The sequence below is a fragment of the Gymnodraco acuticeps genome, unplaced genomic scaffold (assembly GCF_902827175.1).
Source record: "Gymnodraco acuticeps unplaced genomic scaffold, fGymAcu1.1, whole genome shotgun sequence".
NCBI lineage: Eukaryota > Metazoa > Chordata > Actinopteri > Perciformes > Bathydraconidae > Gymnodraco > Gymnodraco acuticeps.
Window position 1 is genome coordinate 400001 of NW_022991091.1, and position 24138 is coordinate 424138.

At 40.0% G+C, this 24138-nt stretch overlaps 1 protein-coding gene across 1 annotated transcript in view; it reads left to right on the top strand.

The window, feature by feature from the left end:
• The window catches only part of edar (ectodysplasin A receptor), a 39580-nt gene extending 15754 nt beyond the window's left edge, over nucleotides 1–23826 (top strand). The window contains 14 exon segments of the mRNA XM_034236928.1: nucleotides 681–746; nucleotides 3365–3415; nucleotides 3417–3464; nucleotides 3466–3486; nucleotides 6162–6343; nucleotides 8794–8879; nucleotides 12611–12688; nucleotides 12863–12988; nucleotides 13175–13194; nucleotides 13196–13250; nucleotides 16173–16245; nucleotides 19946–20288; nucleotides 20381–20444; nucleotides 21043–23826. Of these exon segments, the coding sequence (XP_034092819.1) occupies nucleotides 696–746; nucleotides 3365–3415; nucleotides 3417–3464; nucleotides 3466–3486; nucleotides 6162–6343; nucleotides 8794–8879; nucleotides 12611–12688; nucleotides 12863–12988; nucleotides 13175–13194; nucleotides 13196–13250; nucleotides 16173–16245; nucleotides 19946–20288; nucleotides 20381–20444; nucleotides 21043–21428 (1584 nt within the window). The 5' untranslated portion in view covers nucleotides 681–695 and the 3' untranslated portion in view covers nucleotides 21429–23826.
• Nucleotides 23827–24138: the final 312 nt, after the last annotated feature.

The following is a 24138-nucleotide window of genomic DNA, read 5'->3' on the forward strand; positions in this document are numbered from 1 at the left end:
AACATAAAACATATATCTTTCTTCATATGAAAAATACACATAGGCTTATGAAGTACTGCTAGCATTATACCACACATATCCAACCTCTAACCCTTCATTTCATAAATAATAAAACAAATCACACCATCTGAAAATGACTTGTTTACCAACGCCCATTTCAGCAACACTGCCAGGGTGTTGTGTGTGTTACGATTTACGAACGTGAAATAGCTTTTTTTTCTTTATATTTATTTTGATGCAGCTGGAATAGAGTTTCAAGCTGATGGGAAACTTTAAGCTACTGGCGTTTTAACTAAGTATGAAAATCTGAAAAAAAACTCTGAGTGCATGAGAGGAATGAATAAAGAGACAGATAATTATTATGTGATATCACCTTTCTTTTATTGAGGCAGAGGTTAGCCAACGGTGATGTGTGCTCGCAGTTATGAGCCAGAGGAATGCCATGGGCTGTTCTATTGCTATTACTTGTTTATGGGCGATGACGTGATGCTAACGGGACACTGAACTCATCTGGGCCACACACACATCGTGCCCACTGACAGCACGACTGCGGGCAGGAACGCCCTCAGATTCGTGACTTTGCTATTTCGTAAATTACGTTTGGTGCGGGAGATTGGTTGCAGGAAATGTTTGCATAACAATGAATGACCATTTCTCTATCTTTCTCTCCTGGTCCCCAGAAAGAAGACGCAAACATGTCAGAGAGAAGAAGTCAGAAGAAATCCATCTTTCTGTCCTCATTATTGGTAGTTTTTTATTTTAAAACATTTGTTTTTCTTTATCTTTCCTCTTTATTTCCTCTGTCCTTCAACTGTAATCCTCCTTTTGATTCATTTTGGTTTCCTCATTAATTCCTAATGTTAATTCATGTTGACTTTGATTTTATTTCCATACTGTGGTCCTCTTTTCCTCCTTCGTTTTCCCATTATTTTGTTACTTCTTCCTCTGCTTCACCTACATTATCTTTTCTTCTTTTGCCATCTTTTAAATACTATCAAAAACCAACATCCTATATCAGTTATCCTCAGAACTCCCACTATTCCATGGGTATGGATCACAGTCACGATTGACTCAACTCTCTGCACTGCGTCATCCAGACTTTTGTTCTCTGATGTCAGCAGCTTGCACAACTTTGCAGCACTCGTACCAATTATTCAACCTGAGAGGTTTTTTTAGAGAACAGATATATCTTTGTAATCGGACTGGGAATCTAGAGACTCTCTTGTCTGTTTTGATGTTGAAACTCACTGGCAGAGTTCCCATCAGGCTCCTCACCCTTACCCCTCATCAGTCACTATCTGTACATGCAGGAAGGGAAGAGATTCAGTAATGGTGTTTGGTTTACTACACTACTAAGTGGTGTCATTGGACTCCACTTTATATCTTGGGGAATAGTATAATAATGACATAATGACTAACATTTGATTTAAACTTGGCCCTATTGTAAGTCACTCAACTACTGTACCAATTCAAAGGTTTTTTTTGTCATATGCACAAAGCTACAGTGTAAAAATGGCAATGCAATTATTCTGAACTGAGCTCCTCCAACAATGCAACATATATAATAAAATACAAAAATACAAAATAAAGTAAAGGGAAAGTTGGAGAGGAGCAAAGGACACAGCAGCCATAATCACCGACGCCATCTTGTTACCAATGCACAAAATAAAGGAACTGGTATGGAGTGCTTATATTTTCTACGCCTTTTTACTTTAAAGAACACGACATCGGTAAGTAAGATTTCACATACAAAAATAGTGTTTAACTACTCTGCAAAATATATAATGAAATCTTATGGGTTAAGTATTACAAGTAATAGTATTATTTTTGGCATATTTCAACCATATCATCAAAGAATTGGGGAATTGAGTTGACAGGAAATAGTTTTTCCAGTTTTGGAAAACGTTGTCAAAAAGAGAATTGATGCAGTTTTGTTCAGAACCTAAGTACTGAGTTCAGTGAATGCATAGGCACACAATGCCTGCTAAATACCTGCAGTGACCCATACATGTGTGACATACTCACAAAGAAGAGTGGCAGGTGATGTTTTAGAGTTGTTTGGCTTGCAGCGTGTGTGGCACTAACCATGCATCAGGAGTGTGGCGTAAAGGTCAGGTCATTTTGAATCAGGTGTGAGATTACATTAAGATGACTTGGCCTGAGATGATTGGGTTCAATACAAACCCCTAACATACACAAACAGTTTGAATTTGTGTATTTACTCAAACACTGCATAATGTCTGCTGTCATGAGATGGTTATGAGGAAGAGAAAAGAGCGGGAGATGTTTTTTAAACAACACAGAGAAGATGGAGAGTTAGTCATCCACACGTTGCCTCCATACTTTTCTGGACTGCAGATGATTTCTAAAAGTCAGTTAGTTTGTTTGGAAAAGAACAATGTGTGCTAAAACTATACATTCCAGCTGCTACTTATTACAATGAGCCACAATGCCACCACACACACAAAGATACACACACAGTACATAGACAAACAAGCAAATACTGATGTACAAACACACACACACACACACACACACACACACACACACACACACACACACACACACACACACTACACACAACACACACCCACACACACACACACACACACACCACACACACACACACACACACATGCTTACAGAGCCAAAAAGTGGTCTCCACTAATCCGAGTCACAGATGAAGATGACTCAAGAGCTCATGTTAATGAGTGTGCATTGTCCCCTCCTTAACAATGAACATTAACATTAGTATGGATGTGATGGTTGTTTTTATTGTATTCTGACAGTTAGTCTGTTGTTGATTCTTAGCCAGTTAATGTTACTAAATAAATCAGCCCACCACCCAGTGCAGTGATTATCTGCTGCTGCTGCAGATGTTGAGTCATTTCAAAAACTTCCCCATTTTACTGAGAGGATTAATGATGTTAAATAAAATAAATTAAAGTTACTAAGCAAATGAATTGTTTGGTTTCAAACACTGTTGATCTATTGCTCAGACAAATGTACATTATTATATTGAAGACAAATTACTCTCTTAATACAGATAATAGAACATGTTTTGTGTTTTATATTTTGCTGAGAATAGTTAGCAATAAAACTTCTTTAGGAATGTGATGTAAAAAAGTAAATGTCTTTTCTGTGTTTACTAATTTGATTTGAATATTTAACATTATATTTATTTAATCTATAATGAAAGGATGAATTATACACAAATGGATACAAACACAACCCTGTTTTCCATAATGGACCTAGAAGCATTTATTTTTCGCACTTATCATAAAAATCATAAAAATGTTTGACCCTAATGTGTTACCTCTCCCCCCTCTCTGTCTCCCTTCTCCCCCCTCTCTGCCCCTGCCAGGTGTGTTGTATGTTTGCCAGTGCGGAGTATTCCAGCTGTGGAGAGTATGAGTTTCTTCAATCAGACCAGCAACAGCTGCCAGGCCTGCCCTCACTGCCAGGCCAGGACAGGAGCCGCATATGGTAAGACACACACACTCAAACACACACACGCTGCACATTTAACATCAAATGATGACCACCTGAAAATGATAAATAGCATAAAATCTGACTTTATGAGCTGTTCTGTTCAGACCACCCACAACTCTCACACACACGCACACACAGCAGCGTCAACATAGCTGCACAGTGAACAGTGCCTAAATTCAAATGAACAATTTCTCATGGTTTATTGCTCCCATTGACTTGGATGTGAAGGCATGCATCACAGTGAAAGACTTGCAGTAGTCACACAGCCTCAGCCTCCGTCAGTCAGACTGCAGACAGCCAAAGAAAACAGAGTCAAGGTAACGCTTCAGTTGGCACCCCGGGGTGCCACACCCTCCCCAGAGAGACAGGCGCACTCAAGGGCAACAAGGAGGAATAAAGTTTCTCTAAATAATAAGGGTGCAGCCACTTGGTTTCAGTGGCCTTACTTTACGTTAATGTTTTTGATGTAAGTACATATTTTCATGCATTATGATTTGCATTGGTTAGAATGCGGATTGATAATCTGTTGTAATCGTGGAGTATTATCACTATAAATACTTATAGTTATCTAAATAATGTGCTAGGGTTATGGTTCTTAAAAGTTAAATAGAAGTTGAGTAATAGCTCAAATAATAATAAAGTAATAATAATGTGAAGTTATATAAACTAGCATTTACAGTTTTTAAAACTGTAGTTATGTAAGCAGCTCATAAAGTAAGGCAAGTTTATTTATACAGCACCTTTCAACACAAGGCAATTCAAAGTGCTTTACAGAAATGAAAGACATTTAGAGAATTAAGAAACATATTATAAATGGCATTTAAAAACACTCATTTCTCAAAGATAATAAAACATGAATAACAAAAGGTACATGAATAAAGTGACCGAGCAGTGTGAGATACACACATCTGAAATGTTTAGCTCTGACCTCTCAATCACAGAATACTTTCTTTGACCTCACTTTCTTTCTACTTTATTTTTCAACTTATCCTTAAGTTAGTAAAGTAGTATCGTTATAATCAACAATTTTGACCTGAAGGTGGCACTGAATGAAACATTAAGACACCATTAAGGTTATTAACGAACGAAGATGAAAACAGATAATAGCCTAAAAGGACAGAGAAAAGTGGAGCCAGCAGTCCATCCTGTAGATTCTGGGGTATTGTTACTCTTTAAGTGGAGAGACTGTCCAAACATTACTCACATTATCATAAAGCCACACAAAAAAACCTTATAAACACACACACCCTTCAGTGGGAATGATGACAACACCATAAAGCCTTTCTTCCGTCCTTTCCCCTCACCACAGCATAAACACATCATGATTGTTCCAACTGAGTTTGTTTGTGTTTTCCTTCCTTTCCTGCTTCCTGCCTTGTGTTCACTAACATAACGTGTGCTTCTACTGTAGTAAGAATGCCCAACCATGTTTTGTGTTAGAAGTTGCAAAACATCCCTGCCAGAGAAGAGAGTCTGATGAGCACAGAGCTCTGTCATAGTCATTTAGCTTTGTGAAACATGAGAGAAGAGAGGAGTTTAATCAGAGAGATGAGTCCCCTTTGCACTTTCCCCTCTGATCCAGTCTGTAATTCATGTTATTTTCTTCTGCTTTCCCTGCATGTGTGTCTTGACACCCTTTTAATCATGAGATAACCACAGGGTTATTTCTCACAACAAAGACTTCAGAAAGTATGTGATCAGGCACACTAACGCACACAGAAGACATCCAAGGACGCTTTAAAGTGCATCTCGTACCCAGATTGCGTGTGATTTGCACGCTAGCTTATTAACATAAACATTGGGTCAAACATATTTTTCTAAGTGATGAAAGGGATGGCCAAGTGGTGACACATTAAAGAATCAGGTATTGAAGTTTCATGTCAACTCGCATGATGTGGAAGCTGCTTGATATTGAGGGTAGGCTCCCTGGGGGGATCTTTTTTAAGATTTACCGCAACTTTTCCCGGCTCGATTTCACTTGGGACCTTTGTTGCATGTCATCACCTTAATGTCCACTCACTGTCAAGTTTCAAAATAAAGGAAACACATGCCAGAAATGTTCCTGCTTGTTATAAATCCTAGGTTTCTTCCTCATGTGGAACCTACAGTACTTGAGCAGGTCTCCCTTGAAAAAGAGATCAATGATCTCAAGGGATACACCTGGATAAATAAAGGTTTGAAAAGAAGAAAAGGACCAGAAGCAACACTGCAGCCATACTGTTTGAAAGAAAAAGATCCAAAGCTAGATTTAACCAAAAGTGACAAGATCCTGCCAATAGCTGAGTCAAAGTTTCATATCAAACAATCGCACCGAGACTCACGGACGTCAAACAGAAGGGAAGACATATTGGATTTCTCTGAGTCTTTCCACTGTAGCCCAAAGCTAAGAGGCAGAGAGTTGTTTTAATACAGAGATGAAAGTGAGAGGGAAATGGAAGATGAAAGAGAGGAAGCCAAAAGGAGAGTAGGTGTTTTCTATTTGTGTGTGTGTGGTCTGTAGTCTTCTCTTTAAGGAATAAACACAGAGATGAGATCGATCCTAGAAGACACAACGATAAGCTGGTCATCTTATTGATCTGTGGAATGTTGAATTTAGTTTGAAATGTGATTATCTAATGTACACCAGGAGAGAAACATTAACCAAATCTATGAACATGTGTGTTTTTCAGAGTTGTGGCTACGGTGTGAAGGATGAGGACTTTGCCTGTGTGCCGTGCCCGCATGGGAAATATTCCAAAGGGAAGTATGAGATCTGCAGACGCCATAAGGACTGTGACGCTCTCTACAAAGCCACTGTGAGAGCAGCGGGAACTCCAGACAGCGATGCCGAGTGTGGACCCTGTTTGACTGGGTAAATGACACAAACACACACACACAGGATTCAAAACCTATTTGCAAAGAACAAAAAGGTATCAAGCGATTACTACACAGTACTGAATTGAAACAAATATGGCACTTAAGCAACTTGCAGGATTCTGTTCACATTTAGGTTCAGACTTACTTAGAAAAAGGTGTTAAATGCATGTCTCTTTCTAATAAATCAACTGAAAACCCATTTCAAATTTGCTATGGTAAAATCAATGTTTACCTGCTGCAGAACTATTATTTTATCTCACTGCCTTTTCCTGGGGGCACGACGGCCTTTTTGTAACGTTACTGCCACCTATAGATCACTGGAATATTGTCAAACTATTGATTATGTGTTGTGATGTGTGTGTGCAAAAAATAAAATAGTGACACACTCTGTTTTTGACATTAATGGAAACATTTTACAGATTAAGGATTTTAGCACTAAACACTGAATCACAGAGATGTATGTTCATAGTATGACTCATCAAATCTGAAAATACGAGTTGAAATGACTAGACCACCCTGTTGTCTTCATTTGAATGCATTCCCTCCCTTTGTATGCAAACAGACTCGAAATCTTATTTTCCTAATTTGCAAATGACAGCTGGGGATGCAACCCTTAGTTAGTTTTAACATAATAAGTCAATTAGGGATGTTTAAACATTACCAGACCTTTGTGTCCCTCTTGCTTGCACGACCTTCCCATCATTCCCCATTTGTCTGCCTCTCTTCATATTGACTTGTTTGTCGACACCAAACATTCTTACAGCATTTAACATGTTAAAAGTCTGTTTTGGATCTCATGCTGTGTGGTATGATGACAACTGGTGGTTTTGGCGCAGTGGTTAGAGCGTTGGTCATCAGATCAAGGGGCGTTGGTGAACTCCAGTTCGAATCCCGCCTCGGCCGCCACTGCGTCAGGCCGTTGTGTCCTTGGGCAAGACGCTTCACCCGCATTTGCTCCTGTGGGTAATGTCCGCGGTAATGACTCTTACATGTCTAATATGTGTAATGTGTAATTGTAAAGCGCTTTGAGCACCTGTAAAAGCGCTCTAATAAAAAAATGTAATGCATTATTATTATTATTATTATTATTATTATTAACTGTTTTTATGACTATGATACTTTGATATCTATGATTGAATGTGGGCAGAACAAAATTCAGTAAGTCCTGAAGGAATTGGCATAAATATCACAGATTCATGATTCCTCCTCCTGTCAGTGGTGTGCATGCTGTCTTGCTGTCTTCTCGAGTCCTTCTGCACTACAGGATGTTTTTGCTTTTGCTCAGGAACACAGAGTTTAGTCATGTCTACTTCCGCGTCTGTACAGTATGCTCTGAACTGAATGTATGAGTGAAGCAGAGTCTATACCCGTTGGGTGCAGAACAGAACACGCCTCAACAGTATTGAAACAGCTCACTTAAAGTATCTCAGCAGAGAAAAAGACCTGGAGGAAAATAAGCATGATGTTGTTGTGACGGAAATATTTATAGTTTCCTTGAAAGTAACATCAAAATGATTAATTTGTATTAGTCATCAGTAGGCAATAAATACAGATGGAGTTTATTACTATCTATGATTTATTAATAATGTCTAATACATAACAGTACATCACTAGCAGTGATAACAATGATTACTCTGGAAAATGTCCTGATTTCTTTTTTCTGTTTTAGTTTTTTTAAAGTTCATTTGATATAGGTTGTAGAAGATCCATCCAACAACTGCCTGTAAATAACTGCCATGTTTTGTTTGTGTACTTTTGTCGCTATTCATTACCTTTTATATCTTTGCAAGGGTTAACTACAATTTAGAAATATAATAAAAGCATAATTTCTTTACATTATTATACACATCACACAACAAGCGATTTAGAAACAAATTGCTCATATACCTGTGTTAATGTGCATAGTTATTAATAGTTAAAGCACACAATCGATTCCGATTATCGGACTAAGTCCACATAATAAAAAGGCCTCCGTTTGAACCTGTTTGCTGCATACATTATGTACATACTCTAATAATTTCTGCTCATGTTGTCTCAGCTAAATGATTTAATACCAACACGAGTCATTCACAGACCTCTCCCCTTTCCTCTAATAGACGCTTCATGACTCAGGGCGATAATATGTACCAAGCCACCTTTAGGTGCCTTAAGGGCATCAATTATGTTCATTTCTTCACTGAGACAAACTTTTCACCTCAGCTGCTTCCCCGTACTTATCACCATGTAGGTATAGGATAATATGTCTGGAAGGAAGGGAGCTTGCATGCAGTATACACACCTGCTGTGCTTGCTGATAGTGCTTTATGAGTTTAAAACTGATTTTATTTCAAGATGTTCTCCTTTATATCAGCTGGTTTGTCTCCGGGAAGTGTAATAGTCTTGTGGAGCCTAATTATACAGTCTAAAAGTTTGCTGGTTTAAACTCATGTATATTATCTCCCCCAGGTTTTTCATGCTGGAGACCAGACCCAGAAACCTCTATGGGATGGTTTGCCACTCCTGCCAGAACGCACCACGCAACACCAAAGAATGTAAGACCTTCCTCCTCACTTTTTAATTTCTCCCTCCCCTTCCTTCCGCTGGCTCTCAACCTTTCCTACAAACAACCTGGTATTCTCTTTTCAACTATGAATTCCCCCTTTTTCACATTTATCTTCACAGCTATCTCTGTCCCAACATAACCTGGTTTCCGCTGGTCTCAAAGATACTAAACATTAAAGTTGTCTTTATAATAAGAGGAAAGAAAAGGGGACGGTGTTCCTGCATCTCTGTTGAGGGGTGTTTGGCACATTATCCATAACCTCACTGATTACCCTGCATACCTGACACTGTGTGTACATGCATGCGTGTGTGTGTGTGTGTGTGTGTGTGTGTGTGTGCGAATAGACACTTGCTTTTCAACAGTGTCCTAATTCCTCCTCTCAGGCGTAGTTATGAGTGATTAATTGATGCTGTGAAGAAGTGCAAACAAGAGACATATGATGATGTAACACAACAAGTGTCACAAGTAATTATATGTTATATTCATATTGAAATTGATTTGGAACTTGCAAATTCTTGTCCTGACAGATATTCAAGTTGCTTGTTTGAAAGGAATAAATGGATGTCTGGAGAAATAACTTATTCCCTATACTGAGCATTAGATTGAAACCACTATCATCCATCTGCTCAAAATACCGTAGGCCTACGGCTACACCTAGCAGCTGGGTTAGCTTAGCTTAGCAAAAACACTGACAACATGTAGCCTGGCTTTGACTGAAGGTAAATAGTTCTCATTTATACTTTGGTTTGGTATAGTTTAAAGTTTAAACTAACAAGATAAAGTTTAACATGTTATCATGCAAGTGTTTCTGTTAGGGTATTTTTGTTACCATAAGAAAGGCTAGGGTTTCCCCGCTTCCAGTCTTATGCTAAGCTAAGCTAATATAGCCTACTGTTGACTGCTGCTTCTTTTTCAAAGTACAGTTTTAATCTTATAAAATATCAAATGTACAACTACTCAAGTGTAAAATAATTTATTTCGAGAAGAGCCTGACAGTTTGTCAAACTACTGTAGGTAGGTGGTAACGCCGTTACATCAATCCACTATGAGGAGATGCAATACAGACAATAAGCTGTAAAAGAAGTATGGATTTCTGAAAATAATGTTTGATTAGTGTGGGTGAAAGAGAGCATTCTACATTTCTCCCAATGTAGTAAGTTAGGCTGTGGTACATTTGAATTAAACCCTCTTTAGATGTTAGAGAACCTAAAACGATGGGCCCCCAACAGTAAATAAAGAAGTAGCTGAAAGCTGGGAGTTCTCCTCGCTCAGGGTGAAGGCAGGCTGACACTCGCCGTGTAATCTGTAAATTACCCTGGCTCCTGCCGTGCTCAGTCTGTGATAATTAAAACTTCAGTGGGTATGAGAAAGAAAGATGATTAGCGTGTTACTGCTTGCGCCAATGCTACTCTTTGGAAGGCAGATGCTCTGCGGGCCTGTCGCTCAATTTCCATTTTTGCTTTTTTTTTTTATTGACTTTTTAAGCCATTTCCAAGTGAGCGCCAAAAAACTGAAATACTTATCTCACTATGAACAGAGATCCTAACGTGTTAAATGTGAACACATATTGAATCTTATTTGTTCTTACGGAGTGTTGCAGAGCTTCATAACACATTTACACACAGAGGTATTCATCAGAATCTAACCTTCGATTCATCCCTGCTTACAATTGTTAGCTCAAACAAAAATGCTTTTATTTATTTTTGATTCTTTTTTGAACAATTTGTTTGGAGCCGAGTCCCAAGATTGCAGAATTATCTGTGAGTTGAGCCTGCGAGACATGATTAAGAGATGAAACCGCAAGAGGCTAAACAGAATTCCAGTTCAGGCTCATATCCTTATCCAGAGTGTAAACACATACCCCGAATTAATGTCTGCAGCCACAGGGCACTTTGTGTGTGTGTGTGTGTGTGTGTGTGTGTGTGTGTGTGTGGTGTGTGTGTGTGTGTGTGTGTGTGTGTGTGTGTGTGTGTGTGTGTGTGTGTGTGTGTGTGTGTGTGTGTGTGTGTGTGTGTGTGTGTGTGTGTGTGTGTGTGTGTGTGCGTGCACGTCTGTCCATCCTGGGAGAGGGATCCCTCCTCTGTTGCTCTCCCTGAGGTTTCTCCCATTTTTCCCTGTAAACTGTGGGTTTTCTTCGGAAGTTTTTCCTTGTACGATGTGAGGGTCTAAGGACAGAGGGTGTCGTATTGTCATACTGATATTTTGTACAAACTGTAAAGTCCACTGAGACAAATGTAACATTTGTGATATTGGGCTATATAAATAAACATTGATTGATGGATTGATTGATTGATTGAGTGTGTGTGTGTGTGTGTGTGTGTGTGTGTGTGTGTGTGTGTGTGTGTGTGTGTGTGTGTGTGATGACATGAGGCTGAGACCACAGGAAGCAGCAGGGTACATGTCAAAGAGGTCCACAGTGTATCAACTTGGATAAATAAAAGACTGATTAAAAGCGCTGATTTATGAGCTGCCAGGCGTTTACAGCTCCATTAAGAAAGAGGAAAAACAGCCCATGATTAATCAAAGAAAGAAGACAGAGGGGAAAAAGCAGCAGGGGATATTGGGAGCCATGGAAAATAAAATAAAAAGAAAGAGATTTGGATGGGTAGCTTCCGCCCTGTATCCAAACTTCCCAAAACATGAGTTTGTTGACTGTGGTGGGAGAGGTAAAGTTAAGGACAGATGTTAGAGAAGCTCCTTTGCTTTTATTAAATGTAACGGCTTTCAAAATGATGTCATGGAATACTATTAGGGGGAATAAAAGTCAATAAAATGCTAGGCCAAAGCTTACATGCCATAACCAGTGACAGATGGCATGTTTTATGATATGCCAGTGACAAACGTCAAAGACTGACAGTATTTCTGGTGCCTTCTCCTTCAAGCTTTCTGATATACAGTATTGGTTCATCTCGACGAGAAAGTGGTACATCATTAATCCAACTTTAAAGCAATCATTTTACTTTTTGGAAAATATGTATTCACCTTCTAGTGTAGGTTTGATGTTCATGTGCCTACCTATATGTAGCTACTGTCAGTAGCCAGTAATGTAACATTGGCTTAGCTTAGCACAAAGGCTGGAAAATAGAGAAGCATCTAGCCTGACTCTGTTCTAATGTATCTAAATCTGCCTACAAGCACCGCTAAAGCTCAGTAATGTACATGTTGTATCTTTAATCTGTACTTCGGAGAGAGGTTAGCTGTTTCCCTGCGGATTCAGTCTCTGAGCTGAGCTAAGCTATGAAGCTGCTGGTGGTAGCTTTACATAACTCTGAAAGTGGCATCATTTTTCTCATCTTAGTCTTCACAAATTGAAAGACTTAAACAAGTCCTTTATTCAAAACTGTGTGTGTTAGCCCTGTATGGGCTTAGATACAGTATGTCTCGTAATTATTTGTGTGAACATAAAAATAATGTGTGTAAATATGTGATTTGTAAATGTAAAACACCATCCACAAATGCATTTTTAAAAGATTTGCAAACTCACAAGTAAATTTGCAGATGTAAAATGGATCTGCAAATATGCTAAAGGAAGGTAGGTAGGTATTTATTTACACACATTATTTTTATGTTCACACAAATAATTATGAGACATATCAAAGCCCATAACCCTGTGATAGTGGCTAAGGTTTTGCTAAAACAAGTAGCCTATGTAGGACATAAATATATTTTATACTAATCCAAAACTAATAAACAAAGAATGTGTTTGCTTGTGTTTTACAGGCATGTCAACCAGCGTGCAAAAGGAAAAAACTACAATTGACCCTGGCAGCACTACTTTGTTCCCTCACCTTCCAGAAGGTAAACACACACACACACACACACACATACACAGACACCACACACACACACACACACACACACACACACACACACACACACACACCACACCACACACACACCACACACACACACACACACACACACACACACCTGTAATTAATATGATTTTACATCAATGCCTGCATGTTTCAGATTCCACCGGACAAAGTCACCTAGCAACAGCTCTCATTATCGCCATGTCAACTATTTTCATCATGGCCATCGCCATCGTCCTCATCATCATGTTTTACATCCTGAAGGCCAAACCAAGTGGCCAGGGTAAGAGATATTTATACACACACACACACACACACACACACACACACACACACACACACACACACACACACACACACACACACACACACACACACACACACACACACACACACACACACACACACACACACACACTAGGATCTGTAATTTGTGTTATATGACGTTCCTCATGTGTGTTTCCTACAGCATGCTGCTCAGGGCAAGTTTGTGAAGACAGTGGAAGGTCAGACCAACAAGCAGGAAGACAAGAAAGATGTCCCTGGTGAGACTTGACACACCACACACACACACACACACACACACACACACACACACACACACACACACACACACACACACACACACACACACACACACAGATGCACTGTAGGGGAGTGGGATTGGGACGTGGGCCAGATGAGAGGGATGGAGGGAAGTGGGAGTCTTGTTTACATCAACCCTAGTATCCTGGTTGTGAGCTTTATCCTGGTTTGGATTGTTTACCGGATATGCTTTTTCCATGAACCATACGTAATATTGTTGTTCATATCCTTCTAACATCATCCACATTTTTGGCCATACACATGGCCACAGGGACAAGGGCTTTAATCCAGGATTCAGAAAACAAGATATTTAAATGCAAAAAAAAAGATAAATAAAATCTCCTTAATAACTAACATACTAGTCGGCGAGTGCAGGAAATGACTAACACTATTATATGTTTTAGGAGACTAGAAATAATTATGTTTTGGTTCATTCTTAAACCAAGGGTCGACAGTTAAGGCCAACAGCACTTATAGCAGTACTAAAAAAGCAGCTGTAGTTAATATATAGTAACCTCCTTGGGTTCATATGGAATACATAGTGTAAGATATTTCTTTTGTTCTTGTCAAGAAACACTGACATCAAAAGTAAAGCATGCACATACAATAGTTTAATGATTGTTTATGTGCAGACCATCTGTTTTTTGCTCTCCACCTTTGTCAGTGTTTTCATATCTGTAAAGTAAAAATAAACACGTCACAAACTGATCATTTCCATACTTCCATAAACTTCTCTCGCACATTGCAGGATTAAAAAAAGAGAACTTACAAAATATACACTTGCTAACACATGCAGTTCAAGCTACTTCAAAATACACACCAAACAGTACAAAGACACACTAAGCTACATAATTATAGTAACAAAACCTACTATAATTATGTTTTTTAACGACTATCTACAAAATAGCATCACAGCACATCATTTACTCAATTTAATTCATGCATGAACAGAAAACACCCAGCAGTGATTAGAGTAACGCTGTAATTGGACTCAATCCTGCAGCAAAATCCTCTCTAACATGGATTCAGGTATCTGTGCGCCTGTCTTATTCGTTAAGCCGAACACTGAACGTTATCCGGGGATGAGCTTATGACTATAAAAGTATTATCCAACTCTTTTCTGTGGGGCTCAACTGATTATATTATTGAACAAAAATTGTAAGCTATATATTTGCAATAATTTCACACTGTGTAATAGTGTTTTCTCTAGAATTGTACTCTTTGCAGGCAGACAAGTATTTGGAGCAGCCTCGATGTGTGAATGATGAGACACTAAGCTAACTCTCCCTTCATGTTAATATTATAATAATAATAATAATAACTACATTTATTTTAGCGCTTTTCCAAATGCTCAAAGCGCTTTACATTACATATATTAAACATAATAAGTTAAGATCTGTCTAACAAATGTGCAACACTGACTAATGCAGCAAACTGAAAACACATCTCAAAGTTAATAGTGTTGCCTTAGCGGGTTGGTCCAGGACCAGTACTAATGTGCATATTTAGGGTTTGTAGCATAATGTATGCAAATGCAAGTGAGTGCTTGTGTGTTGACAGACCCGCAGCATGATGAGTACATAGTGGTGGAATGTGAAGCTTCCAAAGCTGATGCCATACGTTGCTTTAGGCGCCATTTCTCCTGACAATGATGCTCTGTTCAATTTCACTTCCACACTGACTGACTGACTAACCACTCACATGTGGTGCAGATGCTGAAAAACACACGCATACACACACATTTGACTGTATCTGTGGCCACAAACACATTATGTGGTACGAGGTTTCTGACTTAATAATGTAATCGCAAAAAAAACATAATAAAGTAGTTATGGTATGATTAAAAAAATAAATACCTACATTGTTGTGTGTGTGTGTGTGTGTGTGTGTGTGTGTGTGTGTGTGTGTGTGTGTGTGTGTGTGTGTGTGTGTGTGTGTGTGTGTGTGTGTGTGTGTGTGTGTGTGTGTGTGTGTGTGTGTGTGTGTGTGTGTGTGTGTGTGTGTGTGTGTGTGTGTGGGAGAGAAGCCCATTGCTTGGAGCTCTACCGGAGCTAGCTGTCAGTCATGTTGACACCGAGTTAATAAGGCTGTGTGATGAAAAACACAGAGGCTTAAATTCACACACACACTCTCTTTCTCTCCCAGACACACACACTCAGCATTTGTTCCACTTAGGCATTCACTCATTATGCTGTCTATTCCCATCAGTGTCCATGATAGAAGTGTAATTTAACATAATAGCCACTGTAATCATTTTATACACCGCTGCGACTGCAGTTCCTTTGTGCGAGGTGTACATCCTTTTAGCCCCGGGAACCACTTCTCTTTAGTGTACTAAAATCATGCCAACATCTATTAAAAATGTAGGTTTAATCCGGTCTCACTGTGTGATAAAAGACAAAGAGCCCCAAGGGTCAGATTTGACATATTGTACTATTGCCCTCTCTTCTCTTCTTTTCTCTGTTAGCCAATGTGGTGTACTTTTCATCTTCCCATAGACTTCTCTCGCACATTGCCCAACTCAGCAGCAGGTGCAGTTTAACCAACAAATAAACAACCAACAGTCCACTCTGAATAGTACTCTACTTTTGTAAACATCTATTAAAACATGTAGGCTTGATGCAATCTCTTTTTGCAAAAAACAAGAGTAAACTGGATCAGAATTAATAGATGTTTTCAATGTTAGACTATTTGTATTACTATAATATAACCTACCATATAACACTTGCATTTCAAAAAGGAGTCTTACTTCTTTCTCTCATGTGAGATAAAAAAAGTAATTATATTCTCATTTACAAAATGATGCCAGGTGTTGGAATGACTATGAATTGTCTGTATTGTGAGAAAATAACCCTCTATATCCTGTTCTGTACCCTTTATAGACAATGTGGTGATCTACTCAGAGAAAGATGAGTTTGACAAACTGAAGGCTGCTCCTCAGAAGACAGTAAAAAGGTGAGCAACACGTCTGATTCACACATACCTTCCTTCACCACACCGCTACTCTTTACGTCTAAAAGCAGACAAACTCACATCAAGCATAATATGAGCAAGTGAAGAAAACTTAAGGGACATAAAAAAAGCTTCTACAAGGCTTTAAGATTACAAAGAGGACCTATTCTGTCAGGTTAAGGTTAGAGAAGAAGTACCTAAGTCTTGAAATGATGGAGTCGATACATTATTAGAGTGTGTTCTTAATAATGTTCACCACCAGCCACATGCTCAGTATATACTGAGGTTTGAAGTAAATGGTTCACCAAACAAAGGAAAAAGGGCTAATATGTTCAGTGCACTTAATTATATTACAGATAACTTTTACCCCCTAGTGTTTCAAAGTGGTATTATTGTTGGTTCCATTACATTGTGCAATCAAGAAGTTAAAGCGAACGTGTCGTTTATTTTATAATATCTGTCTGCAATAACTATGTGTATGTATGCATCATTGAAGTTTGTGAGTGTGTTATGTTTCATAGCTGTGCATACACTGAATGTATGGGAAATCTACTGTGGAATCTACTATGGGATATGTATGTCATTAATGTACAGCAGTGGGTCCTTATCTTTGAGTGTGTATTATGTGCAAGTGTGTGTGTGTGTGTTTATATGTGTGTGTTGGCACTTGAATGTGGCGTCAGAGAGGCTTTACACAACAGAAAGAAGCTTTTATCATTTTTTCAGCATCTGCCCGTAATTAAGCCACCACAGAACAAGTCACTGCAGTAGTAGAAGCATTGCTGCTGGCCTATATTTTTGCTGTGTCGTACGTGTGTGTGTGTGTGTGTGTGTGTGTGTGTGTGTGTGTGTGTGTGTGTGTGTGTGTGTGTGTGTGTGTGTGTGTGTGTGTGTGTGTGTGTGTGTGTGTGTGTGTGTGTGGTGTGTGTGTGTGTGTGTGTGTGTGTGTGTGTGTGTGTGTGTGTGTGTGTGTGTGTGTGTGTGTGTGTGTGTGTGTGTGTAAGGCATGTAAAAAGCATAGCTAAACAAAGTACAGTTGAGGTTCTTTTTGGTTTTTTAATGAAGCAGAAGGCTATTATGTGTCTTTGGAGCAGGCAAAGAGGTGGGTGAGGAGGAACGGGGGGGGTAGAGGTAGCTTAGATGAGCCCTGAAGCCTAACAGACGCTGAGATAAGAACAGAGGGGGACGTTGTCTAAGCAGATAGGGATATTTGTTCCAGGCTGCGCCTAAAACCACTACTAGGTGAAAGCTCGTCTGGCAGACAACAAGTCTGACAGTTTACTCACCTTCGTTTTTCTGCACACATCTCATCCTTTATGTGCAGACAATGCTGCTTTATAGGCACTAATGGGTAGTGTGCAAAGAGAAGTGTGGGAATAGATGATAGCATATTGCACACAAATCTACAGTGAGCCATTGTGCTCAATGTTGTGCCCGCAGTGAACATGCTTAGATTGATACACCGTTTCAATTTATGGTTCAAGTAAGGGGAATACACACACAGACACGCACACATACACACAGACACGCACACATACACACAGACACGCACACATACACACAGACACGCACACATACACACAGACACGCACACATACACACAGACACACACACCTCGGCATCAATAGCAATACACAGTGTGGTATAGCAGCATGCCAGAGGATGGGCTAACTCACTGCTTTAGCTGCCAGAGTGGGTGTTGGATGTCCGGGAAACAATGCCATTTTGTGTGTATGTGCTCGTAAAGATAGTGTGGGACTGCGAACACAATGGCATTCTGTGAGCATCTCTGTCAACAAGGTGCTTTCGGGAGAAAATCCTGAGCAGGCATTGGGAGGAAGAGGCAGGTAATCAAATGATATTACATGGTATCATGTTGTAAAACGCAGGGCTATTTCAGTCAATCACAGGAACAGCTTAGAAACAACAGCATTATTCTCCAGTTCATCTTCATTTGACAACGTTTGCAAAGACACAAGTCATCCTGTGGGCAATAGCTGTGACTCTCGCCAGAAAAACACTGTATTTACTTTTCTGGGGCTGTTTACTGTTGAATTGTATTGGTTAAACTAAGAGCTGATATAATATTTAGCCTACACTCATTGATACAAATCAGTGGACAAAGCACAACTGTATAACTTGTATGAACATAGGACCAATTATATTTGAATGCTTCAGTTTTAGTTTTAGCTATAATACATATGGTATCCAATAAACTGGCAACAAAGTGTATTTGGGGTTTATCTCAAATCTATTTTCTTAGATTTTTGTCAGAAGCTGGAAACATTTAACTGAAACATTTTATACTAAAAAGTAACATTTGAATAATTATTTTCCTTGTAACCTGAGGACAGTATTTCAATGTTTTCTTTGTAATTGTATAACAGTTAGAAAATATGTCGTATATATGTTAGAAACTACTGTTCATCCTTTCAGTACGTAAACTTAAAAAGCTATAGCCAGCAGCCTAGTTAGTTTAGCCTAGCATAAAACTTGGTTTTTAACTTGGTGAGAACTCTGGCCAGACTCGCTGATATTCTGAATCAATACCTACCCTGAACAACCTTGAGAGTTGCACAAATCAAGGGTTAACATGAAGACATGACTACAAACAGTGAAACAGCTAGCTCTGCTCTTTCCAAAGGTAACACAAATCATCCCACAAGCATCTTTAGAGCTAACTGATTACAATGCGCCGAACAAAGGAAAACCTAAACACTGGCAGGAGATCCTAAATGATAAACAGCTGTTTTATGGGATACCTATAAGTATGTGCACCAGAGTTTCCGTTAGAATATTTTTTCGCCGGTCAACATGTCCGTTCAAGTTTAAATCTTCCGGACAAAATGAGAAAAGTGCCGGTCAAAGGTCTTCTTTGTTATTTATTGTGCTTTAAAACAAATTGATATGATTCGATATTAAACAAACTAATTATAGTAGATTAACTACATTATTCAAAAGTGTACAGTAACTTACAATAACACGGGAATAATAAACGGAGCGCTCTCCCTCTCCTGACAGCCCGTCAGTATCATGCAGCTCGCGGATCCAGTAACGAGTGACCCGACAGTAAAACTAAACATATCTATAACTAGTTACGGTAGTTTGAGAGGTCATTAAAATAGCTACGTGTGCTATTCTAACCTGGTGTATGTTTTGTTCTGTGATCATGCAGAGCTGCGTGTCGACTCGTCAGCAGCAGCTGATCTCTCTCTCCCGTCAGATTAGACTTCACTCGCGTTTATATTGATCAGATCTAGCTAGTTCTAGCTAATGATAGGACTACCTGCTTATTAAAAGACACCTAAACAATAAGCGTCGCTATGCAACCGGGTGAGGCCGCAAAGTATAGCGCAGCATTATGCATTAGTTTACATGCCCACCGGAATCCCCGCATTACCAACAGATCAACGCACAATCAACCCATCCAGGACATCTCTTTCTCCACATTACGTGTTAGACACTATGGTTAGACATTATAATTGACTATTCTTGTCTGTCACATACTCTTTTGTCTGTCACATAAATGGCGCAAGTTGCACAACTGATGCGATATTGCGCTAAACGGAAATTATTTTTGAACGGACACTTTGACCGGAGAGATTTAGATTTGCCGGTCTTCAGCATATTTTACCGGTCGTAGTGACGGGAACTCTGATGTGCACATGTCAATATATTTGAATATATGTGTTTGTGTTTGCAGTGAGAATGATGCATCATCGGAGAACGAGCAGCTGTTGAGTCGTAGCATTGACAGCGACGAGGAGGCGGCGTCTGACAAGCAAGGCTCAGCCGAGACCAACACCCCCAACCCCTGCCTCGTCAACCTGGGCAATAAGCCCGACCTCTGCCTGCTCTCTCTGGGCCTCCTGGATCGGGAGCGAGCCTGCAACGGGGCCCCAGCCCACGCCAACGGACAGGCCAATAACACCCAGAGTCCCAATAACACCCAGAGTCCCAACCACATCGGCAAAGTCAACCACATTGCCAGCGCCAACCACATCAGCACTATGAATGCACTGAACAACAACAATAAAACACCAGGGGTAAGAAGATATTTTAAAGACGTTACTAGGGTAAAAATATATGAACAGCAAAAGATCTTAGAAATAACATAATGTGTGCTTTTTGCACACAGATGTTACAGAGTCGAAGGAAAAAGATCCTGGATCTGTATGGCAGAGCCTGCAATGTGACAGAGGGTAAGTCGCGCTGACACAGATGCAAATATCCATCTCACCAAGCCTTTTAATGAAGAACTGATAACTGCCACTATTGTGGGCACATCTAACCTTGTTAACACTAAATATGAAATCTTTGTATCAACTCTGCTGAAGTAAGAAATCATAATGACTTCCATTTTCCAGAAAATCGCTTTAGGAAATTAAACTGGCCTAGAAAGACCTCACTATTCACACTGTTCCACTAGTCAACACAATTCAGAACTGTCCTCCATCTTAGTGTAGGGTGTTAGCTTGCTAACATTTGATAATTTGCAGTAAACACAATGTGCAGCAGAGTTTTGCAAGTATTTAGGTATTTTCCTAAGTATTGGAAACAACACTTTTTAAACTAAAGTCGAAGGACATCCTCAGGGGACTAAGAATACCTGGGCCAAATTTCACTGCAAACCATCCATTATTTGTTTTGATATTCAGTTTAGATCGAGATGGTTCATCTATTAACTGACTGATTGATACCCTTCACATCACACCACTAGCATGGCTAAAAATGACGGATCTTGATGTAAATGACTGTCCATGTAATACTGACATCTCTAACCCTCCTGTCCCTCTGCAGGCTTGAGCCCCACAGAGCTTCCTTTCGACTGTCTGGAGAAGGCCAGCCGCATGCTGAGCTCGTCTTACAGCAGCGAGGCAGCCGTGGTGAAGACGTGGAGGCACCTGGCCGAGAGCTTCGGGCTGAAGCGCGACGAGATCGGTGGCATGAGCGACGGCCTGCAGCTCTTCGAGAGGGTGAGCACGGCGGGCTACAGCATCCCCGACCTCCTGACCCGCCTGGTCCAGATCGAGAGGCTGGACGCCGTGGAGTCGCTCTGCTCGGACGTGCTGGGCAGCGGGGAGATGGCGGCGGCTGCAGGTCGCCAGGGCAACAGCACTTTTCACAGCCAGTTGGTCTGTACAACCCCATGCCCGTCTCCATCCCAGCGCTGCGCCAGCGTCTAAAGACTGTTGTTGAGCAGAGACTTAAAAGACTTGGATGCCTTACAGTATACATGTTTGTAGGGACAGATACTGCTCTGACAAAGAGGCGGCACATACAGTATACACCTGACCCCCATCACATGAAGAATGTCAGTGGACCTCCCTGTGCACAATCCTTTCCTTCCTATCATGGTTTGTATCCGTCAAGAAGCTTTTCACCTGAAATGATATGTGTTGCCTTACCATTCTGTCTTTTTGAAATGATGCAGAGTTTGAGAAAGACCTAAATCTGTACTCTCTAGTTTGGAAAATATTGTCTTCCATAAATGTTACAGAATGTTTGGAAAGAAATAGCTGGATTAACTGTGCGCTGGACGCAACACAATCACAACTTTTTTTCCACATTTTTGATACAAAATTAAGCTTGCTCTTTAAACAAATCACATCAAAATATGTAATGATGTGCTAATGAATATCACTGAGCAGTTACTGCCGGCTAAGTGCCTTTCCTGTAGGAACACCGCTATAAAAGTGCATCAGAAGTGGAAGGAATGAGGATGCCTTCTTAGTTGTCCTTCGACTGAACCTCCAGATCAGAGCAAAATATATTTTGGTTAGTGCTGATGTAACTAGACGTTTGTATTCGAGCGACCTTGTTTGACCGCAGCATCAGTTCACATTCATAACTTTGGCTGTGCTGTCATCATGCAGTCAGAGAAAGCAGATACTGTATAAGCTCCCTACTTAAAATGCAATCATTGTGGGGAGCCGGAAACACTAGAGTATTCCTCAGATCAACTTTCAGAGGGTGAACTTGGTTTGAGCATTTGGGAATTTAGAAACTCTCCCGTGTCAACGTTACTCAATATTACAGAACAGTATTTTCTATAGACATTAGGCTGATACTTTCAAACTAAATGTCAATTTTAAGGTTGGTTCTGTGATGGTGTTTCATTTAAAAACACCAACTGAACTCTGTTAATTCATTACCATATAAATTCAACCAATTAAAAAATGCTTTAAACACTTTAGGTAGTGTAGTTGGTGATAATCCCATACAATGCTGCCCATGTTTTTTGTCTTAATCCAAATGCAAATCCACTTCCCTTTATCCCAGTCAGCATACACTGCTCTTACAGCAACTGCTTCCTCAGCAGTGACCCAGTCTGTGACCCCCCCCCCCCATAATTCTTCCTCTCCCCCTTATACCTCTTTTACCCCAATTCTGCGGTCTAGTGCTGCCGCCAGTCCTAATTATTTGGCGTGTGGCTCCCCGGGCCCCTAATAGGCTGAAGTGTTGTGGTTTACAGAGCGGGTGCAAAGTGCCTGTGATTTCCAGCACCCAATTAAGCATTTAGGGCCACTTAACCACTGAAAGCCCAGTGGAAAAGCTGTAAAAAAACCTGCATTAAAAAGAGAGATGCCACAAGACAGGCATGACTAAGTGCCCCCGGGGTTGCTGCACTGTGAACGGTGAAGAATGCAGCCGGTCGTGGTGGAAGCAGCGACACGGTCCTCTCATAACGTCTGACCTTACTGAGCTTCTGTGGTCGGCTCAGTCATGCTCACACAGGATCTAAGTTCCCCTCTCCCCTGTGGGACCCATGTGGCAAATGAGAACAATATGCAGTTGTTCGGGTCGTACACCTCGACGAAGCAGAGGAAGACGGTCGAGAGTTGAACGTACAGAGACTGAGGGTGGCATAGATCAGCATCAAGTTAAACTTAAGAGCGTTAATTCTCATCTGAGTTGAATTAATAGTGATGATGCATTAAGTAAGATGCTATCATCCTGCTTTCTGTAGAAGTTAACCATCCAAACTCAGCAGTAAATTCCAAAGTCCAACAAGCAAAGCCAATAATTACTTTCTCTGGAATAGGGCTGATCTTTATCTGAAGCGTGATGTTGTCTGCATAATGTCCCATGATAGCTCTGCGCTAAACCAAACACAAGCGCCATGTTCTTGTTCGAACGTTTGTTCCTATTTTGCATTGCAAACACTGGGGCTGGACTCTGGTTCTTTAAATGAATTAATATGCATGTTTACCAAGCACTTCTTTACAATTAATAACTCTGATTCAAAGCTCATGGTTACATATTCTGCCTTTTATGGAGCAGGGTTGTCTTCTAATTCAAAACAGGTTTGAGCAATTCTTTTTATGATGTTTTATACGTTTGCAAATGATCGATGGATTGAATTGAAATGGACTCAAGCCCCTGTTTCAGAAGAGCAACAATACAGGCACACAGTATGCTTTGCTGACACAAGCCAAAAATGTATCTCTTACCTCAGTGGCACATAATGGACAGTAAAATGTGTAGAAACACACGCAAACTCATTACAGAACCAAAATATAACTGTATATATAACTTATTATTGTACATAATGTATACATTAATAAAGATGTATGGTAAAAATGGCTCAGAGTTTTATATCGTAATAACTGACTGATGAAGAGTTGAATCTTTATTATTACAAACCATCTGCGTTGAAATCTGATTTAAAGGGAATCTGGATTGGACCATCCAGCGCTAAAGGGTATGGAAGTCAAAATATATGAACTTGCTTTGATACAGACTGCGGGTTAACATTCATGCATTTGGCTCTGTGAGACTTTATTAGGCAAATCAGTTGTTTGAATTGAACCCCAATGTTGGCATGCTAACATGTTGATGTTTCTTGGATATAAACTTTGACCTGTTGATGGCATAGAGTTTAGGTTCCATTGG